Source organism: Heliconius melpomene, chromosome 21 (genome assembly GCF_056956725.1).
Source record: "Heliconius melpomene rosina isolate 202511_hmr_F chromosome 21, ASM5695672v1, whole genome shotgun sequence".
Taxonomy (NCBI): domain Eukaryota; kingdom Metazoa; phylum Arthropoda; class Insecta; order Lepidoptera; family Nymphalidae; genus Heliconius; species Heliconius melpomene.
This window is the reverse complement of record NC_140409.1, coordinates 10,474,756-10,496,918: the sequence shown is the minus strand read 5'-3', so window position 1 is coordinate 10,496,918 and position 22,163 is coordinate 10,474,756. Positions and strand designations below refer to the sequence as shown.

The window sequence follows — 22,163 nt, the reverse complement described above, 5'->3', positions numbered from 1 at the left end:
ACGTATAGATATGTGTTGTTATATATTTGCAGGCAAGCTCATGCCTTGTTCATTCAAATGCCGATAACTTTTTTTAATGAACCGATTTTGATGAACCAAACTTTACATTTTAAGTTGAGTTAAAACAAAGCAATTGGTGAAAGTTTAAAGTAAATCGATTCAGTACTTTCGAAGATTAGCGTGATCATACATACAGACAGACAGACAGAAAAGAAATTAAAAAATACATATATTTTGCTTTCTATTATTCTTTTTAAGTGTCCCTCTATCCATTTCAGTCAAAAATATTAAATGTACAGACAAAATATATTTACTGTTTTATTATATATAGAGATTATGTTTGAAAATAAACTTTTTAATTTTTGGGTTTTTTTTAAATTGTATTAGGATTTATTAGAGAGTATATTTGATAAAACTGTGTTATCATTTAATGTGGTGCGGACAAAACACTCTGTATATAGATAGATACATAAATGTTTTGGCGTACCGTAACAGTAAGCCTTATAGGCCATTGTTCTATCGAAAAGGCACTGTCATGCAAAAATAAAACTAATAAAACTCGGCTATCTCGTAAAACGTAGAGCTGTCATTTAAATTAAATTGGTTTATTCTTATAATGTTAAGGTGGTGAGGCCAGTCATGGGGCCCCTTCCCCATGACAAGCGTGTGAGTGTAAACGAGACAAGTCGTGGATTTGATTCCCACTCGAGGAAATTAATTATTTAATATTTTCATTTATTCGCTCTGGTGTCGAGACAGAGCGTGGCGTTGAGGCCCGCCACCCAACACGCATTGCCTACAGAATTCGGCGGAAAATGGGGAGCGAAGTGTCTTATCATACAGCGTGAAGCTGAAGAGAGAGGGAGTTGTTGTGGAACTTTGTCTTACTTATGAAAAGTATAAGTCATAGACAACTTCACAATTCATTACTTTCATATTTATTTCATAATTTCCATAACTAAAACTATAACCTTGAGTATTTTATTAATACCTAACAAAGCTGTTATTACTAAGTAATATATATATATATGTAATTATCAAGGTCAACATTTATATTTTTATGCTGATAGACAGCACGATGTTAAGAAATAAGAAAAATAATATAATAAAAGCTTTGCTTAGTTTTTTGCCAGTTCCCAGATTTGGGTTTTTTTACAGGCCGGTATAGTCTTGACGTTCAGTAACCTTATGTTATATTTTTATACTGAATAAAACATTAAAAACTGATTTTGAATTGTAGACATCTTGAACATGTGATTCATGCAGATGGATTTTTTATAAATATATTATATCTTAAAATGATCATAGCCCAAGATCCCACAGCCCTCAGACTCTATGCATTTTCGCTTACTTGAAATTGGGACCCTTTCGGAGGTGGCGCCACCTAAAGATACATAAAATGCACGCTCACCTAACAAAGTAGATATGCTCATATTTAAATATTTTTTAAAAACAATGTAAAAAATGTTAATTTATTGTTGTCCCCTTTACGTGGGCCTTGGAAACATTATCGCGTCTGGGAGGATGATTAGCTGGCCCATCGATGGGTCTGACTTTTTATAAGGGCCTTGAAGTAGTAAAATTTAGGCTTGTTATGTATGTTTTAACTTAGTTTGCACCAATTATTGAACAAACTTTAGGACGTCTGGCGGGTGTAAAGGCCTACGCATACCGTCTTAACTACATATTAGTTATTTATTAATAACGAGTGAGGTCACGTTTCAATTTTTGAGGATGGACAAACTGATGCATCTTATATATCTAACATCTTATTAGAGTTTACGTGGTAATCTATACATATAATGAAATAGTAAAAATATTTTGGCTGTACACTTAGTATTTTTGACTGAATTGGATAAATGAGAGGGACACTTAAAGGACAATATAAAGTAAAAAAAAACTTTATTTTTTTTGTCTGTATGTTTGATCACGCCTATCTCCGATAGTACTAAACCGAATTACATAAAATTTTAAGCTTATGTTTAAAAAAAGTTGAAGACCAGGAAGAGAACAAAACAAACTACACGGAAATAAATTCTTATGACAACTTGTTTCGAAAGTTGAACTAGATAGTGATTTCTTTCTTTCTTTCAATTAACAATATCTAAAATACATATACCTAAATGACTTAGAATAATAATAGTAACATAATAAAGCTGAGGCCATCGTGAGTGGCACCAGCGTGTGTCTATAAACTCAAAGGTTGTGGTTCGATTCCCACTCGGAGGAATAAATTATTATTTCTTAATCATTCCTTCATTTTCATCCCTTCGATCTGGTAACAAGGCAACGCGCATCGTTGACTTCCGCCACTCAACACGCAAAGCCTCGAAAACTCGGCGGAAAAAGGAGAGCGGAGTATCTTAACACTGGGTTCCCTCTCCCTACCCTGCTACATGCGGGATACAGCGTAAAGCTGAAAAAAGAATAAAAACCTAACACAGCTATAACAATATATTGTACAAATAGATTAACACACATTAAAAGTTTCCCTTCGCCAACCTTCCTGTAGCAATCATTCAAGGAATATCTCATCAACTATCTGGTTATATTCAGATTTGATCAGCAACTGACCGCCTCATCCCTGACCGACACGCGGCCACAATTGTTTAAATTAACTGGATTATTATATAGCCATGACTCAAAGGTTGAGGATCGATAGCGATTTGATGATAATTGCTCTTCAGTGGTGGACTAAGGCTAAAACGGGCCCTAATAATGTACAAATAATTTAATTGAATAAACCTACTTATTTAGAAAACGCATAAAAATTTGAGCCTAACGGGACTCGAACCCACGCCTCCTTATTATTCTCCAGGCGTTCTGACCACTGAGCCATACGTTCTCATCAAACTACGTCGGAATTCTTATACGCTTATTTATCTCTGTAGGGATATTTTTACAAATTTCGGCTACCCAAAGATAGTGGTTGTGAATTATCGTCTGGCAAAAGAAAATGCTATTTATTAAATATTTGTAAGGTTTATTCCACACTTAGGAAAGAAAAATAATTATTTAGAAAACATAAAAATTTGAACGTAGCGTGACTCAAACCCGCGCCTAATGGAAACCGTCCAAACGTCTCTTGCCCGACGATAATTCTTATATTGATAAACAATGTTTAATTACGTCATAATTTTCCTTTTAGGATTTTACAACATCGAAACGGTCTTCGTCTTGTTCATAACTGAAGAGATGAGTGCGTGATGCGGAGTTAGAAGTAACAAGTTCAATGCCGAGGGTATCTGAAGCTATTTATTATAATTATTATGTTGAGGAATAAACACAACATTTTCTGCAAATATCGTTGACTCATATTAGACCTCATAAACTAAGCTCTCGGTAATCGAATTTTGGTCACTGTGTCCGAAAACGGTCAGGTTTTAATATGTTTATTGTTTTAAATTACGTAATATTTTTTCGTGCTACTAGTCAATTGATTTATTATGAAATAAATTTCAACTTTTAAAGCAAATTAAAATGGAATCAAACAAGGCAGACTAGCGTAAGGGTCACCTGACGGTAAGTGATCCCCGCCGCTCACGGCCTCGTGCAACATCAGAACCTACCCTTGCTACCGGTGCCTTACACTCAGATTACCTTGTCCGTACCGAGGTACAGCGTGCCCTCTCCAGAATTCGACGGGCGACCTGAGTTTAAGAACTCGCGGAGGGATTCTCCAGCACCAGAGGTGCTGCTGCACTTCTAGGGTAGTGTATCTCTCAGTGCCGCTATTGTTATGCAGGAAGGGGACAAAGTTGGGTGCCAGAGGCCGGTATTACCTAATGCGAAACGCAGTGGCTTAAAGCCACTTAACGCCCCTTTTTCATGCCGGTGGTGTTAAGGATCCGGTCGAGACTGCCCATGCGGTTTCCATTGCTGGGGATGTGACTCTCCCACGCATACTTTAGTCGTCTCTTACGATACCATCAGTACCATGTATTCATTTAAATTAGGTTTAAGCTAACAAGCAAAAACAGTTTCAAAATATTTTTTTGTCGTATAAATATGAAAGTCTGTAAATCAAGCAAACGAACAACTAACATTAAAGGAATAAAAAACAAATAAATAACAGTGTTTTTATTATAGATAGTGAAAAAAGCACAATAAAACAAAAGCTAATCTAAATACACCATTTAATGACATTCTAACAATAACTGAACAACTAATATTACATTCATTCGATTACCCGCCGAATAAATTAAGTCCATATCGATATCGAATCGATACAAAATTTTACATTATTTGGCGTTCATAGAAATGCACTCTTTAATACCACAACGCAGACAAATCTACATTTTATGTGAATAAATATATTTATTTAAATAACGAAGAAATGAGGAATTTATAATAAAACGTTATATGTGTATGTAAACTTAAATATTTCAACTCTTTGTCACATAAAGTTTTTCAGTTAAGTGTGATATGGTTCTATTGAAATATGGTTCTATTCAAATATCCATATGACACTAACTTTTATTGAATTACATTTTAGTCCTAATATCTTATGTAATGCTTCTTCCTAAGTAGTTTTTACTTTCGTTACTTTGACCGCATTGCCGATATTATATGAGGAATAAGCGAATTCTCGCCTAATTTACAATAATATTTAATGCAATATCGATTTACATCTTTTCAATAACAATGAAATCGTGGTAATATTCGATTTTATTGAATAATAAATACGCTTGTAAATAATATGTCAAGATTAATATCAAAATCGATATAAAAGACGATATATTTGTACTTGATATTAAAAATCTATTTATTGCATAAAAAGGCAAAGCTATTAAATATTTCAAATTTATTCCGTCATAAAAATATTTTCTCATTAAACAATATATCAAATCATTTTTTTTATTTTCAGTAATATTTGAATGGTAGAATAAATATTTACTAGTTACAGTACAATTTTCTCACATTATTAGATTTATAAATATATGTTATTTAATCGATTGAAATATTATAATTTTCATATAGTTAGTCAGTGGTAATCCAAAATGAACCACCCACAACCGTCGTATCTCAGTCACACGGCGCCAATATAATAAAATAATGGGAATTTAATTTATGATTAATAGGGTTCCGTACCTTTCAAGGAAATAACAAACCCTTATAAGATCTGTCAGTCTGTCTATCTGTCAAAACCCTTTATTTCAAAAATTGGTATTAAAATGGCTAGTTCAAGTGAGATATCAGACGAAAAGGCTCTACGCTAAGCGAAGCCTGAATTTCTTCAATTTTATTGATAAAAGACAAAATTAGTATGTATGCCAATATTTTATGCGCAACGTGTTATGATGTTTCAAATGTTTTGTTTTCTTTTCGAGGTTGAGGACTTTAGGTTAATGCTGTTTATCCTACTTGCCTTGCCTTTACAGCGACACCAGTTGAGTAGGGAAGAATACCTTCTTCCATATGAAATTCCAAGCACAATATTATTTTCATTTCTATTATTAAATGATTATAAACGCATGCATTACATTGTAAAATGAAAAATGACGAAATAATGATTATTAGAAAATATATTTAAAAACAGTTCATTTTCAATCCAAAGATATTAAGAGTAATTGTTGAATTTAATCAATTCTAATATATGTTAATCTATACTCGATTTTGTAAAAAATTAATTTGATTTGTAGCGTTATTTAGTACAACAAATAGTAATAGTAAAACAAAATCGAATTTACGATTATTTATACAAAATATGTTATGTTATAAGTAAGCTTAGCATCGAATCCATGAAGTATTGTCAAAATATTTATACAAATTTTATTTACAATTTTAATTGTGTTTTTATAAATTTTAACGTCGTCATAGATAGCAAAATTCGAACTCCACCGACCTACAGAAATTATTAATCAAATATTTACAAATACAAAGTTTAAATAAATTAATAATACATATGATAGAATAAAATAACTGAAGACAGTTAAATAGTTATGTGAGCGTTTTAATAAATATAATAGTATTAAACCTGAACATAATTAGGAACTTGACGGTACGAATTACTGTTTTTATAATAATTAATTTAATTTCATTTTTTTCATAATAATATTAAGTAGTCAATAATTAACATGCAAAAGAACAGCCTCTTCACTCAATAAAGCAACTAGTCAAAGTAAAAAGTAAATAAGTAAAGTTGGGAGTTATAACAAACAGCCAATAATACACTAAATTATAAAGTTTAAAAAAACCGTTAAAAAAATAACAAAAACGCCCAACTTTATGAATAAGCGGCCATCACGAAAACTATAAGTAGACATCCAGGGCGCATCTATAAATTACGTCACACTTTAGGGGGGTGGAGGGGGTCAAAGGCATGTTAGATTGTGCGACAAGGAATTGGTGGGGTTCCTAATGATAACAACATACATATCTAAATATAACATAATTGCAGAACTGCTGTGTTTAATTTAATAATTTCCAAGTGTAATTTTGGAAAATATGTGACGTTATACTAAATAAGAACCTCACAAATGTGACTGAGGAGGGTCTCCCCATTGTAAAAAAAATATGAAACCAGTGAGATGTCATTTATGGGTGGGCCCTTCACAGTAAAATATCGTATGTGATTTGTGCGCAAACGTTTTAGGAGTTTGGAATGTTATGGCAGCACTGGTTTGGTATAACTTTCTGGAGTCCACTTCAACGAGTGTCACAGGCGTTAATGACGCCTGGATTTTAGTTTTCAGGATCTATTCTTTACACGGTGATCTGGAAGGAGAAAATGTATCAATAAGAAAATAAATATCTAATATTAGGAAAATAATTTGCTCCCTATGGTAAGCTATGTGGTAGCTGAAATAATTCATAAATATTTGCAAATATTGGATAAATTTCTCTTTGAACCATTCTTGCATCATTAGTGCATCTACATTTTTAAATTTAATTGTATGGCGGTACTCAACACCGCACTTTGGTTGGTTGAGGCGCAGGGGCACAAGACTGTGATTGTAAACAAAACGGAAAACGGGGAACCGAGTTTCTTCACACTAGGTGCCCATTGTCCACCACGCCGCGTGATACAATAGAATGAAGCTAAAACAAATCCAAATTGAAAATAAAACGAGTTGCCATGACTGTTGAGTCACGGTTCCATTCAGACGTACCACTGCTTCACATCGGCCTCAAACGGACCTATCGAAAAATATAAAATAAATTTGTAATACTTACTATTGCGTGGCAAAACGACCGCGTGGTCGTCAGGAACAGTGCAGCAGTGAAGGTAGTTGTGGAACATGTATTGTATTGTAAGGTGTTTGTCTTCACCGACGCAAGGATCGTAAAATCCCGGGAGTTCCGACTGGAAATTAATATATACATAATTAGATCATAAATATTTTTGAGGAAAAAAAAATTAACGTTATATTTAAAAAAAAGTATAAAAAATTTAAAATAGCGGGACTTAAAAAAGCGTCTCTTGGAAACGTTTAGCGCTCTGAACACTAAGCCTATATATGCTTATTACAACTTATTTATATTGTTAGCATTTGTAAGTTAGATTTGTAAATATCTTCCTACAGAGATGTAGGAAGATATTATCGAGTCCCATATTAATAACCTGTATAGGCTTGATGGTGGGAAATATATGTTTTGGCAAATTCTCTAATAAAATGTATGAAAAGAGTCCAATTACTAGTTAGGTTTGGCAAATTATCTCTAATACTGTAGAGTAGAGAAGTTGGCTGGCTTTTGGCAAGATAAAGGTGGGTCCCACCGCTCAACGCTACGAATTCTTGCAGAAAATTGAAATTATACCGTTTAGAATATGTTTTCTCCTGCCAATCCTGCTTTACATATATATTCAAGATATAGTGTGTTTTTATAAAAGTATATCATCAGCAGCAAGTACCTTGCCAGCCTCAAGTAATTCTAATGTCGAGTCTTTAATCAAACACTGTATGGGTATAGTGACGTCTATAACTTCAACGTACGCGCTGGGCGACTCGGGGGATGCGACGTCACCCATCTCTGTTACAATCTCGTGGCTGGTGGCACCTGGGAATATTAATAATATTAGAAATAGACAGATAAGATTTGTTTTAGTATACACAAATAAGTTCACAAGCAAAATAAGAAAAAGAATAAAAATGCAAAATCTATTTTACAAAGAAGAACCAAAGAGAACATTGTAATAAGCAAAGGCAAACGTAAGTTTATTGTAATAGTATAAGAATCTTACAGGCACAATTGAACTTAGGTACAATATGTGTCTCTCAGGAACTACGAAAAATTTTTTAAGCTGAATAGTCCGTTTATTGAGGAATGCTGTGTGTATTCGGATATAGCCTACTGTCATCTCGGTTACATAGAATGTATCATACTATCATGTAGAGCTATATAGATAAATCTAATTTAGGTCTAGAATTATACATAGCTCACCAGAAGGTAATTTCCCATACAAAGCTTTTATAACAATTAATCCCTTCTTCTTCTCTTCGTCCTTTTTGATTCGAGTGTAGGTTTCCTTCATAAGCTCGATAGTGGCTCGTGCTTGCTTTTGCATTTCTTGTAGCCTGTACAGGAAAAGATATTGTTAAATATTATGTATTATTTGCCATCATTATAATATAAAATGTTCTGTCTTTATAGCGTAAACGGGTCTATTAATATAAACATTTTTTCCAAAGGCATATCGTTTCAAAAGTATATAACATACACGTATATTTTACACTGTGTTCAATAAACACAAATAGATAGATGGTCACGCGTTTCTTGCTTTTAGCGGTAGAGATAAACATGACCCAGTAATGGCGGATCCGAACGTCGTTGTAGCAAACGATACAAACCACAAATAATTAATAACACGTATTTAGATGATTTCCTTGATTGTGACTAATTTTCGAAAAAAAAACTAACGAAAAATTTTCATTGCATGTAATAAAAAAAATTGCAAGTGTAAAACAATACGAGCAACAACAGATGCTGATGATAGCAAGGATTAGGGATGATACGCATCCGCATGGAGAACTTTCCCACATATTTTAAGTAAGATATTTGTAATTGCGAAATCTTTGCCTCGATTTTCATCTAAAAACAATGTTTTGATTTTCTTCTAAATAATTTGCATATTTCTTTTTTCAATACCGCGTAGTGTGATATCCTGATTAAGAGCATACTAATGAGGCAGCGGTTCGACGTGACGGTTTCTAGTTCGATTTCCGCTCGGGGGAATAAAATATATAATATTTTAATTTTCTTCGCTTTGGTAACAAGACAAAGTCTAGTGTTGAGTTCTGCCAATACGTAATGTCCGAAAAAATTGGCGGAATGTGGAGAACGGAGTTCGGAACACTAGGTTCCCTCTGCCTAAGCTGCTATTTGCGGACTACCGCGTAAAGCTAACACTATTAAATAAGCTAACACCATTTATTTACCTTTCAAAATTAGCCTCCAAAGATCTCTGTCGTTCTCTTTCTCGTTTCTCCCTCGCTATGGGTTCCAGTATCAACTTCTTGAGTACCAACCATGATACAATGGGCACCATTGTAGCGTAGAACACTGGGGACGGGATCACTTCTTCACACAAATGAATGGGCACGACTATTGTTTGTGATGAACATGACCATCTGTTGGAGAAATTGTTTTATTTATATATAGTTAATTGACAAAAATTTGTTCTACTAAAGGTCTGTATTAGATTAAATAGAATTACTTATTCATATTATAGTTTTTGAGTATGTTGTAATAGTCTAGCAATATCATTACTCTGAAACACCCTCATTCTTATTTTTATCTCTTATAACTTACTAAATTGATACACTTTTATTGAATTCACTTTTTTTACCCTTTCTTAAAGGTGAAAAAGTCAGATTATAAGTATAAGGTAAATATAAAAAAATTGTAATTACTTTTATATATAAACAATGATTACTAAAATAAACTATTACTTTAATTTGAGCATAACACCACTGGGCACTCCTAACATGACGGCAGCAGAAACACTGCTATTTTGCGACACTTTTTTCTCTGCACCATATTCTGCAATAGCGCCAAACGTGCCGACTCTGAAATTCAGCAAATATCTTGTTTGAGAAAGTTTTTTACTTATATCAATTAGTTTTAACTCATCTCTATATATAATAAAACAGTAAAAATATTTTGTCTGTACATTTAGTGTTTTTGATTGAAGTGGATAGAGAGAGGGGCACTTAAAAAGAATAATAGAAAGCAAAAATATATATTTTTAATTTCTTGTCTGTCTGTCTGTATGTATGATCACGCTAATCTCTGAAAGTACTGAACCGATTTACGTAAAACTTTCACCAATTTCTTCGTTTTAACCTAGCTTAAGATCTAAAGTTTGTCAAAATTGGTTCATTAAAAATGAGAAGGTTATAGTCAAATTTATAGTAGTAAAACTCTAGGCATAAGTTCATTCTGCAAATATATAGCAATCCATATCTATACTTAATAAATCTGTATTTGTTTGTAATTAATCTGTATTTTAAATAAAATGTGGGGTGGGTTGCTAATAATACATAAAGAAGCAACTTCACGCTGTATCCCTTATATATAGCAATGCATGCAGAAGAAACGTAGTGTTACCACCGTGGAACCATTCCTCACGCACCCTGCAATTATTAAGACATTCTGTGTCGAATGGCGGAACGCTTGCTTGGACGGCGCTTTTTCTAGCAGTGCAATGAAATGAAAATAATTCATATATAATCTTTCCTCCAAGAGCATCGAACCCACAATCGTCGCGTTTAGTCATATACTATGCCACTGCGCATCGACTGTCTCAATGACTAATAATAACTACTATACTAATAATAATACAATTTGTATTTACTAATGATAATAAATAGCGAATACACAAAATGTTGTAATTAAGTTGCTATGCTATACTTGGTTTATGGTTATTATTGTTAAGCACTAAATTCAAGCTGCTAATATTATTTCGCGTGGCAAACGTCGTAGGTGAATATTAGCAAAAATAAAAAAATATCGCTTTACAATATCTCAAAATATCGCTCAAGCGTAAAACTAAGATATTCACAGATAACATTTATAAAAAAGGTAAGGCTATTTAAATGATACTCAAACCAGTCAGTATATTAGTATAACAAAAATACGTATTGCATTTTAAATTGAAAGTAATAAGAAAGCAAGCTCTTCAATTTATAAATAAAAAAATGCGATAGTTCGGAAATGGAGACTTGTCACTACATTTTTTATTTAGCTTGACCCTTTTTTCTACATAGCCATATTAGTGACATGACACTCCATTCTCTGTTATAACTAGATTCTCTGTCAGCATCCAATGAAAGCATAGCAAAAGGTATAGCCGGATAAGCATGAGAAAGCTGCAAATGAATTCTTTTTACTACGTATTTATCCGAAATAGCGATACAAAAAGTTTTTTGTGTCTGACCCTTACAGGAATGGAGTTATGGGAATAATGACCCTTAACTTTAAATTTTAATTTCTTGTCTAAGGTATAAATTGCAAAAAAAATGAGTATATTTTTGAGTCTCTTATATACTATCCCGATTATTAATTCCTACCAAAATTATATATATTATGTACATATTAATCCGATATCCATACTATAAGTTATAAAAAATGGAAGTGGTGGAAGATTTTTTTTAAATTTAACACATTATATTTACGTTTCAGTGTAGGTACATTGGAAAGAAGAAACATTGTCGAATGTTTTATAATTTACACCATTTTATAAGGGGTTATATTTTTCGCATTGTCTTTAAGGATGAGTTTATCAATCACGTTAACTTATCACATTAAAGCATTATCATCATACATTGCTTTGTGTATAAAATTAAAAAAAAAACATTTCGCAAAGCAAATACATTAAAAAAAATCTGAAAAAGAAACTTAATTCACATAAAAAATTAAACAAGAATTATAAATACTTAAGATTACTTACTTAAAGGCCAGTCTTAATTTGAGCTCGTGATCCGGTAGCTTCCTCATAATATTGATAGATATAAACGAATGGGGGTTTCCAATTTGTATAGCTGTGTTTAGATGACATTTTTCTGAATCCCTAACGTATGTTGAAGTCATCGATGACCCGCCCTGAGCCCCCGCTCTGTATGTTAGATAGCCTACCGAATGAGCGTCCAGTTGTAACGCCATTGCTGTAACATTGAATTAAATTTATATTAATTTATGGACCATTCAATGTTTAGAGACGTTGAATGTGAAAACTTGAAGTAACTTGTTTAATATATTTTTTAGGTTCACGAAAATAACAGGTGAGGTTGAGACAACCTAGTATTAAGAAACAATGAAGCTATTTTTTTTAATCAGTACACTTTGGTCAATGTTTAATACTGTATACAGTATGTATCAGTATATTACAAATATGAGAAAAAAAAATAACCTATGTTCATCCCGAGACCCTCAAGTATCTCTATACGAGTATTTCATTACAATTGGATTACGGAGTTGACCCTGATTGCGTAAAAGACAGACAGACAGACAGAGTTACTTTGGAATTTATAATATAGGTATGGATAATCGTACACGTACAAACAAATAAATACTTACTCGACACAAAACTAGGCACAATCCCTCTCGGTGTAAATTGCAACCCCGTCCAACAGTTGACGAACATCAAACGCGACATGGTCCTAAATATCTTGAAACCCAACGCCGGGCCGTTGCCGATACCGCATTCCACTTCTGTCCAACCACGCTCGGAGCTGAGGTGGCGGTTTGACATAGTTAAGGAACCAGTACCTGAAATTTCATTTTTTATCAATAGCATGATTTTGAGATGATAGACAGGAATTTAATTTAATATTTTTCTAGCTACACGCTGTAAATAGCAGAGAGTCAGTGTTAACTTGGTGTTAAGACATTTCAATTTTCATAAATGAAAATAATTATTTTCTTTTTTTTAGCATCACTTTCACTTTTTTACTTCCTAGAGTTAAGACACTATGTTCCCCACTTTCCATCGAATTTTGGAAGTATTGCTTGTTGAGTGGTTCAACGCCGCGTTTTGCCTCGAAACCAAAGCGAAGAAATAGAAATATAAATTTAGATAAATATTTCATTTCCTGGAGTGGGGATCAAATCCACAACCGTCGCGTTACAGTCACACCCTTGTGCCCCTGAAAAAATTGTTAAAATGTTCTTCTTATTTTGAATTGAACCCATAAATGTTGTGTTTACCAATTAATATCCAATAAACTTATGAATTGTAAAGACCTTATAACCATAAAATAAAAAAAATGAAAAAAGCCTTAAGATTTTAGCTTAGACAAGTAAGAAATTAAAGAAAGAAAAGAAAGTTGTATACAGAGTGTTTTTGTCAGCACCACTTTAAATTATATCTTTAAATTAAAGTTTTAAGTATTCTATAATTATACTTTCTAGCCTAATACAATAAAAAAAAAGATTTACAAAAACTCAACAAATCTAGCTATAGGTAAATAAAAAATATACAAATAATAATATTGATGAAATATTACCAGTTCCATTTTGTGTAGATATGTTGCCTGAAAGTGTTACAGTGTTTCTCAAAGTAACAGGAGCATCAATAGACTGTTGTATTGTCATTCCAGAAACTTCTATGCTTGGTATTATGGCAGAATCTTCCCTGTGAAAAGTTATTAAGACTGTTAATATCTATTAAATGTAGGAGCAAAATAAATATATTATAAAATGAAGAATATAGGTCCTTACTTATATTCTTCATTTTCTTATTAGAATATCTCATGAGATATTCTTTATTGAGTGAAGCGAGTGGGGGCGCTCTACTGGAGACTTTTTAAACTCTTTGTACAATAGGCTCCCAAATGGTTTGACCGATTGAGATGAAAAGGTTTTAGGCGAAAAAAAATCTAAAAATTCAATGGACTTAAGGAAGAATCAAGTGACAAATTTCCCCATAAAGTTACATGTAAAAAAAATGTTTGTCTCCTTTGGGTAACACTAGGCGCTGCTATACATACCGACCTACGACCTAAAGTTACAGTATTTATATCAAGAAATGTTTCTTTAGAACAATAAAATGGGAATATATATATAACAACTAAATATAAAAAATATTATATTTGAACAAAAAAAAAGTTACAATATGACAATGACATTTTAAATGGATTAAATAAAAATAAAAAAAAGGATGAATGAAACCTACAATATATCATACTCATCGTAATATTTCATGAAGAGATCAGTTGCATTGATGGAAAGTGTTATGGTGCCCCTGGGATTTGCGCTTTGCTGTAACCTTCTCTCTTCCCTCTCCCTTTTCAATCTGAAAATAATAAATAAGAGAGAACTTATATTACTTTATTTTTAATGGATGTTACATTTTATTTAGCTATTATTGTTACAGTATCATCCCACTAATCTGACAGTTGATATGTTACAGTTATGAATACCTTTTAGAATATACACAAAATAATATTATTGTTATTCTTGAAATGATTGCTATTCACTTTCATTTGAGGCTTCACTCACACGCTCAAATGCCAGTAACTTGAGAGCTGTGTTGTTTATGACAAATGACATAATCAAAATTCTCAAGACAACTCTAAATGAATGTGCATTGAAACAATGTAGCCTATAGCCTTCCTGGATAAATTAATGTTTTTAATGAGAAAAAAAACTTAACTTTTTGTTATTAAGTATAAATCAAACAACAGGTGCATAATCCAATAGGCTGCAGATATTGCTATTAGTAAGATTCCACTGTAGTAATGTAAAAGAGTTTTGAGATAAAAGAATATTTATATATTAAAAGAATATTTATATGTATTTTCGAAAATAAACATTTAAATACCAAACTAGTATCAAACTGGCACTTTCAATTACCTTTCATATTCTTCTCTTATTTCACGAGGCGTACGAGTACGAAAGATAACCTCCCAGCCTTCAACTTCAAGACCTCTTTTACCTATAAAAAAAATATTTTCAAAAAATATTTTTAAGAAAAACTTATTAGAGCAAAGTAGAAAAAGCATTAAACAAAACATTTTATACCTAGAGTATCATATATTGCCCTTTTATGTGAGTCAGATAGCACTTCATATGCTTCCTTCACTTTGTTAAATATTTGTTCTGCCCATTTCTGCTTGTTTGGATCTGTGCTATGTTTGTCTGGATGGAACATACGGGAGAAACGACGATATGCACTATTGATTTCATCTTCAGTTGCCTATAACATTTTATATGAATATTATTATAGAGGCTTTCATAGTGCAGGTACACAAACATGACTGCTGTGGGTTCAATTAAATTTGAGAATCTGCCTACCCTGCTATGTGTGGGATACAGTGTGAAGCTAAAAAATAATTTATAAAATGAACAATATTATTTAGGAGAATTAGTTGTATCTCACAGTTAGCAGGGTAGTCAAAGAGAACTCAATGTTAAGGCACTCTGTTACCCACAGACCATCCCACATTCAAAACATTGTGTGATTTGGACAGAACTCATTGCTGCTCTTTGTCTTGCATCCAAACCGAAGAACTCAACTCACTCAGAAAATTAAATTTGTTTAATAAGAAAAATGTAAAAATAATATTTAAAATAGGTGTATTAATTATATATAAAATAATACTACAAGTTTGGAGTATACAACATAATTATTAATCATAGTCACATATTCTTAAAAATAATATATAACAGTTTACAAGTTATTTTTTTTTAAGCTTAGAGTGATAAACCTGGGAGCCATTAGATAAAAAAGACCCTAACATAAGGAAACACAGGATTAATATAGTTGCATCTAAAATATATTTTTTGTCTTGCTTCTTTAGTGTATTACAGCATTGTACACTTTTGAAGGATAATACCACAACTGTAAATTTTTTTATACTGTTACTATAAGTTTTTAATGAATTACCAACAGTTTCATGGAAATACAAATAAGTATATTTGTAAATTATTTAAATATTCTGAAAACTTAACTGACTTACATGGCAAACCAAAACAATGTTGTTAATTTAAAAAAAATACGTAATTACCTACCACTCACACAATATTAAAATTCCCTATTTAAGAAAAGACTGTAAAATAAACATTGCATACTTACTTTTAATATATGTATATAACTTATAAACAAATATTAAAAGTAAATATTGTCTAATTGCCAACTCAGTATTAAATAAATTGCAATAATACTAATATATCTTTTTTTTTTTTCATTTTAGTGTTATGTAGACTAACTGCAATGAAAAATTTCCATTTATCAATTTGCCTTCTAATATCTCTAAACGATTCGGTCCAGCAGTGAACACATAACCTATTAATTAAAAACCCTACCCCCAAAATGCTTTTCAAAAATATAATATAATATTATTGTAATAAACTATCTCTATTGATAAAAAATAGTATTTTAATATTAATTTTATTTATAAAAATAGAGTTCGGCGTTATATAATAATGTTGCAATAATATGATATTCACGAAGGTGTAAAATATGTAAGTAAAATATTATATTTACCGTTTTAGAGATATTTAGCAATTGATAATAATTATCTTCCAGAAGAATATTGTCTCCTTCTTCATCCATTTTCAGTAAATTTCAAAATAAAACCTAAAAGCTCGATCGGCCTATTAAATTTCTTTAGCCGCGGCACTGACAGCTGTGACCATAAAGTAAAGTAGATATTTCCCATCACAGAACACATATACACGAAGGTGGTTCCCACAGATAAACTATGCGAACTAGTTCGCTGATTGGCTGCTCCATAGTTCGCGGGCTCTATAATCTTAGTACAACGAAACTGGAAACTTTTATCGTATAATATTATTAAATACAAAAGTATACAGAGTATGGAGAGTTTAGACCATTATAAGTATTTTCTTAATTTGTAGTATTATATTTGCATAAGTCCGCCAATTAAGGCAATGCCTCCAGAATTCGGCGGAAAGTAAGGAATGGAAGTGTTTTAATATTTCTATTAAAGTGTAGTGTCTTAATGCCAGGTTAAAAACATTAACATTTTAATCAATCACATACTTAATTTTCATTATCAAATATATTTTTAAATATCTTTTTACAAAAAACAAATGCAATTGTCTAAAAAATCTCCAATGTTTTAAAGATTACCATTTGTCAAACAGTCTATATTAATAATTCAATTAAGAATTTTATACAATGGTATTTTAGCGAAAGTATGGTTTATCATGCGGAAAATATATTCTCGAGAGCATAGACAATCAGTGAATTACTGACAAGGGGACTCAACACGGAATTTGATTTAATATCTGTGAACTCATTGCTCCGATTGAGTAAATGTGTTCTGTGGATTGCTCTCTCCGACGTTAAAATGTGGAATAAATTTAATAATTTCTCCTGTAATGTCCCGTTAAAAATATTGTTCTAAATGTATTATTATTGTTTGTTATTGTGATTCATTGTGTGTACGAATTTATTGTGTGTATCTAAAAGGTAAATAAATATTTAATATATAATTTTTCTAACTTCAAATGTGTTTTGAAAAAAGATATTTATTTATTTCCAGTTTAATACATATTTTGATGCATAAGGTACGTTAAGTATATCAGTAAAAAGTTTTTTAAAAATCGTACGTCATCCGGAAAAGCTTTTAAGGTGATTATATTTTGGCGTAGGTGGAATTAATTTATTAGTAGGCAGTAAAATGTTCATTGGGAAATATATTATTGTCATTTACAAAATCACATTATCGAGCTTCGTTAGTAGTTATTTAAATTCTGTTTTCTCTCAATGGCATGTGTAATGTGTTAGAGATGCACTGATAATTTCTTTAACTATGCAATACCAGGCTTTCCCCAAGATAATGAATTATCATCAAATTCACTAAGTGAAAGTTGGATAATTAGTAACTAAACAATAATGAAATAATAGCATATTTTAGAGATGCTCACTCACTACATACTCACAAGCTCTGAATTAGCATTAATAATTTAATGCTTTAAGCATAAAATTTCTGTGACTCATAATTAAATATTACTGACAAATATTGGATATTATTTATGCAAGCTTATTTAAGTATTCTACAAAAAAAACGCAACTTCCATCAAAGTATATTAGGAAAAGAATAATTGTATTGATTATCATTTTAAATGCATTATAGTTTCATAAATATACTAAAACTTATTTTATTTTCTAGATATTCAATATTTATAATAATTATAATTATATATTTATACATATAAAAATACAATTTTATAGAGTGAAAGCAAATGAATACATTGCTTGCTTAAAATAAAAATAAAATTAATATACTTTGTGTGACATGAATACATCAACATTGACAGAAAAGATATTTTTTATAATGGTTTTCTCTTTGATATATTTAGATAAAATATATAAATATCTAAAAGTTTGTTTTGGTTTTTTTAACGAAAATGTTTTAGTTGTATATTTTAGCCTTTTTTAATTAGTCTCTATATGTATAGTATATCTTGTAAATCAGAAAAATAGACATAGTCATGCCTATACTAAGAATAAAATAATATATCAATTAAAATAATATTGTCACTGCACAGCATCCAATTGTAAGTCTGAAGACAAGTTTCGATTGACAGAATGATTTATTTTCATTTGCTTGCTCTGGTAAAGCTGGTACATAGCTCAAACTCAACATCGAATGAAAAATATGTATATGCTTCAGAAATGGAGTGTTGTAACATCAGGTTCCCTCTGTCTTCTCTCATATATAGAGGATATAAAATGAAGCAAAAAAAACAAGCTAATAAATAATAATTTACTTATTTCAAATAACATTTCTGCAATGTGAAAATAATTATTGTTTAAGGTTTAATCATATCCAGAGAAGATGCCATCAACACACCTGAATCTCCGTGAAGATGATGTTGTACGCCTGGCTTTAGAGTTTTTGCACAACAGAGATTTACATATCACGCAGCTGTCATTAGAAAGAGAGACTGGTGTGATTAACGGAAACTTTGCTGACGATGTATTGTTTTTACGCCAACTGATCCTTGATGGACAATGGGACGATGTGTTAGAATTTATTCAACCACTTAGTGCACTGAAAGCTTTTGAAGCTAATAAATTTAATTATGCTATACTTAGACACAAATATATAGAATTACTTTGTATTAGATCTGAAATAAAAGCATACAATAATGTTGAAAACATTGTCGACGAAGTCGTTAAAGTACTCAGTGATTTAGAAAAATTAGCACCTTCTAAAGAAGAATATTCCAATCTATGCTTACTTTTGACACTTCCTAGTATCACTGATCATGCACAATTTAAGAAATGGAACCCCAGTAATGCTAGAGTACAGTGCTTTAGAGAAGTTTACCCTCTCGTAGAACAATTTTTGCCTTGCGACAAGAAGTCTTCTTCCAACGCTGCGCCTAAATGCGCCAAAAACGACCGGCTTATGCAATTACTTATTAAAGGAATTTTGTATGAATCATGTGTAAATTATTGCCAAGCTAAAGCAACTGGCTCGAAAGATGCACAATCTAATGAAGTAAATTTTTCCCGACTTTTGGATGGTTCCGGGTTTGACGAATCTGACTTGAGTTTGTTGTCGTGGTTGCAATCAATACCCGCTGAAACGTTTAGTGTACCTTTCGAGCAGAGAATGTTGAATGTCGACGTGGAAAAGTTGGAACGTCCGTCGTTGCATACATCGTGGACTGAACATATGCTAGTAACGCCTATTAAACCTAGAACTTTCCCGCATTTGGCCATGCCGTTTAGGCGACCTAGATCAGCAGCAGATGCTATGACGAGATCTCTAAGGCCGTTGCCCGACGGTGCCCCACGACATCCCGCCGTCATGGCGCTATCTGCTATCGATTATGGGCCATCATCATCATATTTCGCAGGTTTCCACTTAACAGGTATAAAGGGTAGCAAACTTATGAACACGTCCGTCGATCGGCTATTTGATAATAAAAACGGAGACAGTATTTACAATGGATTGAACGAGTCATTGAAGCCAATTGATGAACAATTGAAACCGATTGGGGAATATAAAGCGAGTGAAGCAAGTAGCATCGGCGCTTCTAATGCCACGACTCCAGAACACAGAGGTCAAGATTATTCTGCCTCAACGTCTATATCTACAGCAGTCTCCGAAGGACGTTCAGTCGCTGAGAGAACTCCTCAGCAACCAGAAACTCCACAAGGAGACGGAGACTTCAGAAGAGAGTTATTAAAGGAGTATCAAATCCAGAAGCAACGGGAGTGTGATGATTATTTACGTAATTTATGCTCTTCGGAAATGAGGCCACAGAAACCGTAAGTAAATAAAGAATTTTCATTAGATGTATGTTACATACTACTTTGAACTACATTATTTTTTTCAATTTCTCTACACTATACTATAAATAACCTAAGTTATTTGAGAAATCCGTTCCGCGTATTTTTTTTCCAATCTTCTTGACCTTAAATTTAGAATAATTTATATATAATATTTTTTTAATTGACAAAATGTCAGTTTTTTTTTATTGGTTTAATATTGCTAAAACATCTAAATATATAAATTATTTGATATTTTCAGCTTGGAGCAAATGAATGAAGCTTCATCTGTTTTCCCGTCGGCCGTCAAGTTCACTCCACCCCCAACTGCAGAGCAAAATGAGAAAGTTATTGATCATTCTCAGTATTTAAGGTAATTATTTTTACTTTAATTCTATGAATTCAATGCCAGTAATAGTAATAAGTTTAGATCCTTAATTCGGCGGAAAATCAAAATAGCATCATTATTTATCTTAATTAATAATTATATTATCACTTTTCCCTATAACATAGATCAATAGAATATTTAAACAATACAAATGTTATTTGCTAAATATATAGGTAGCTTTTTATATGTATTCTACCTATTTCACGTTTTTCTACTAGACGTATAGTTAGTTAAAACGTTAGTTCAGCTTTCAATAAGAGTGGTGTACATATATGACATCATGTATTATGACTGTTGTAGTATTATACAAACACTTTGTCATATGATAAATATTTTTGTTCATATCTAAAAATTGTTTGTCGAGGCTCAGTGGCGTAAGGGTGTGACTGTAACGCGACGGTTGTGAGTTCGATCGCCACTCGAGGAAATGAAATATTTATTTACATTTATATTTTCATTTCTTCGCTCTGGTGTCAAGACATAGAGCAGCGTTGTATTCTGCCATTCAACACGCAATGCCTCCAGAGTTCAGCGGAAAGTGGGGAACGGAGTGTCTCAACACTAGAATCCCTCTGCCTACCCTGCTGTGTGCGGGATACAGCGTGAAGCTGATTTTTATTAAAATAAAAAATGTTTAATCACAAACAAACAAAAGTTAAAGAAATGCATATAGTATTTTCATCATTTCAGGAAAAACGACTTCAGCGAGTCTATCGAAGTACCTGATTTAACAAACGTAAGATTTTTTTATTAATAATCTTAATTTTATATTATACTAGCGGACGCGCGCAGCTTCGCTTGCGTATTTAGGAGTGAATTCTAATAACCCATGCAACATGTGTTCAATGAAATATTTTTAAGACTCTAAATATCAAATTTTATAAAAATCGGTGGCGATTTAAGAATTTTTCCATACAAACTTTCAACCCCTTATTTGCACCCTTAGGGGGAGAATTCTAGAAAACGATGGAACACGTGTTTAATTAAATACTTTTAAAAATCTAAATTTCAAATTTTATAAAAATCGGTGCCGATATAATTTTTTTTCCATACAAACTTTGAACCCCTATTTCACCCCTTTAGGGTTAAAATTTTTCAAAATCCCTTCTTAGTGGATGTCCAGATTACGAAAGTAAACATCTATCCAAATTGGACGTTTCTACCATTAGCGGTTACGGCTGTGCGTGCGTCTTACCTCAGTCAGTGAGGACAAGTCCTTTTATATATATAGATTACATTTTTAATATAGTTTATTAATGTAAGTAAATTTTGTGTATGAGTTGCTAGCGTACGTAAACGCGGCTGTTGTGGGTTCGATTCCCACTTCGAGAAATTAAATATTTGATATTTTAATTTTCCCGCTCTGGTGATGAGGCAGGAGGGAGGAGGGGAGGTTTCCACGCGATACCTCGAGAATTCGACGCAAAGTGGGGAACGGAAATGTTTTAATAGGAACATAGTGTCTTAATTCTAGGTTCCCAGGTTCCGTCTGCGTACCCAGTTATTTGCGGTATACAGTTTGAAGCAAACAAATAAATATATATACAGAAAACTATATATATATATTTAAAAAAATCT

At 32.1% G+C, this 22,163-nt stretch overlaps 2 protein-coding genes across 4 annotated transcripts in view; one reads left to right on the top strand and one right to left on the bottom strand.

Annotated features, from left to right (window-relative positions):
• Window positions 1-4,065: 4,065 nt before the first annotated feature.
• Window positions 4,066-16,593, bottom strand: LOC146527232 (dnaJ homolog subfamily C member 11). 2 transcript variants are annotated; one of them, XM_085206097.1, is made up of 13 exons: window positions 16,430-16,593; window positions 14,965-15,139; window positions 14,797-14,878; window positions 14,129-14,236; window positions 13,449-13,576; window positions 12,520-12,711; window positions 11,894-12,107; window positions 9,894-10,010; window positions 9,381-9,572; window positions 8,386-8,519; window positions 7,856-8,001; window positions 7,177-7,306; window positions 4,066-6,717 (listed from the first exon to the last, which is right to left on the bottom strand). In XM_085206097.1, the coding sequence occupies exons 1-13, from the start codon at window positions 16,496-16,498 to the stop codon at window positions 6,692-6,694; spliced, it is 1,713 nt and encodes a 570-aa protein (XP_085062223.1). In that variant the 5' UTR covers window positions 16,499-16,593; the 3' UTR covers window positions 4,066-6,691. The 2 variants fall into 2 exon arrangements, with proteins under 2 accessions (XP_085062223.1, XP_085062222.1); XM_085206096.1 differs by having other exon boundaries at window positions 14,117-14,236; window positions 16,430-16,592.
• Window positions 16,594-17,213: 620 nt separating this feature from the next.
• LOC146527231 (WD repeat-containing protein 47) overlaps window positions 17,214-22,163 on the top strand; it is a 45,000-nt gene continuing 40,050 nt past the window's right edge. The window contains exons 1-4 of one of the 2 annotated variants that reach the window (XM_085206754.1): window positions 17,214-17,380; window positions 18,732-20,197; window positions 20,460-20,570; window positions 21,276-21,321. In XM_085206754.1, the coding sequence (XP_085062880.1) occupies window positions 18,753-20,197; window positions 20,460-20,570; window positions 21,276-21,321 (1,602 nt within the window). In that variant the 5' untranslated portion in view covers window positions 17,214-17,380; window positions 18,732-18,752. The remainder of the gene's footprint in view (window positions 17,381-18,731; window positions 20,198-20,459; window positions 20,571-21,275; window positions 21,322-22,163) is intronic. The other variant, XM_085206753.1, reaches the window with a different exon arrangement.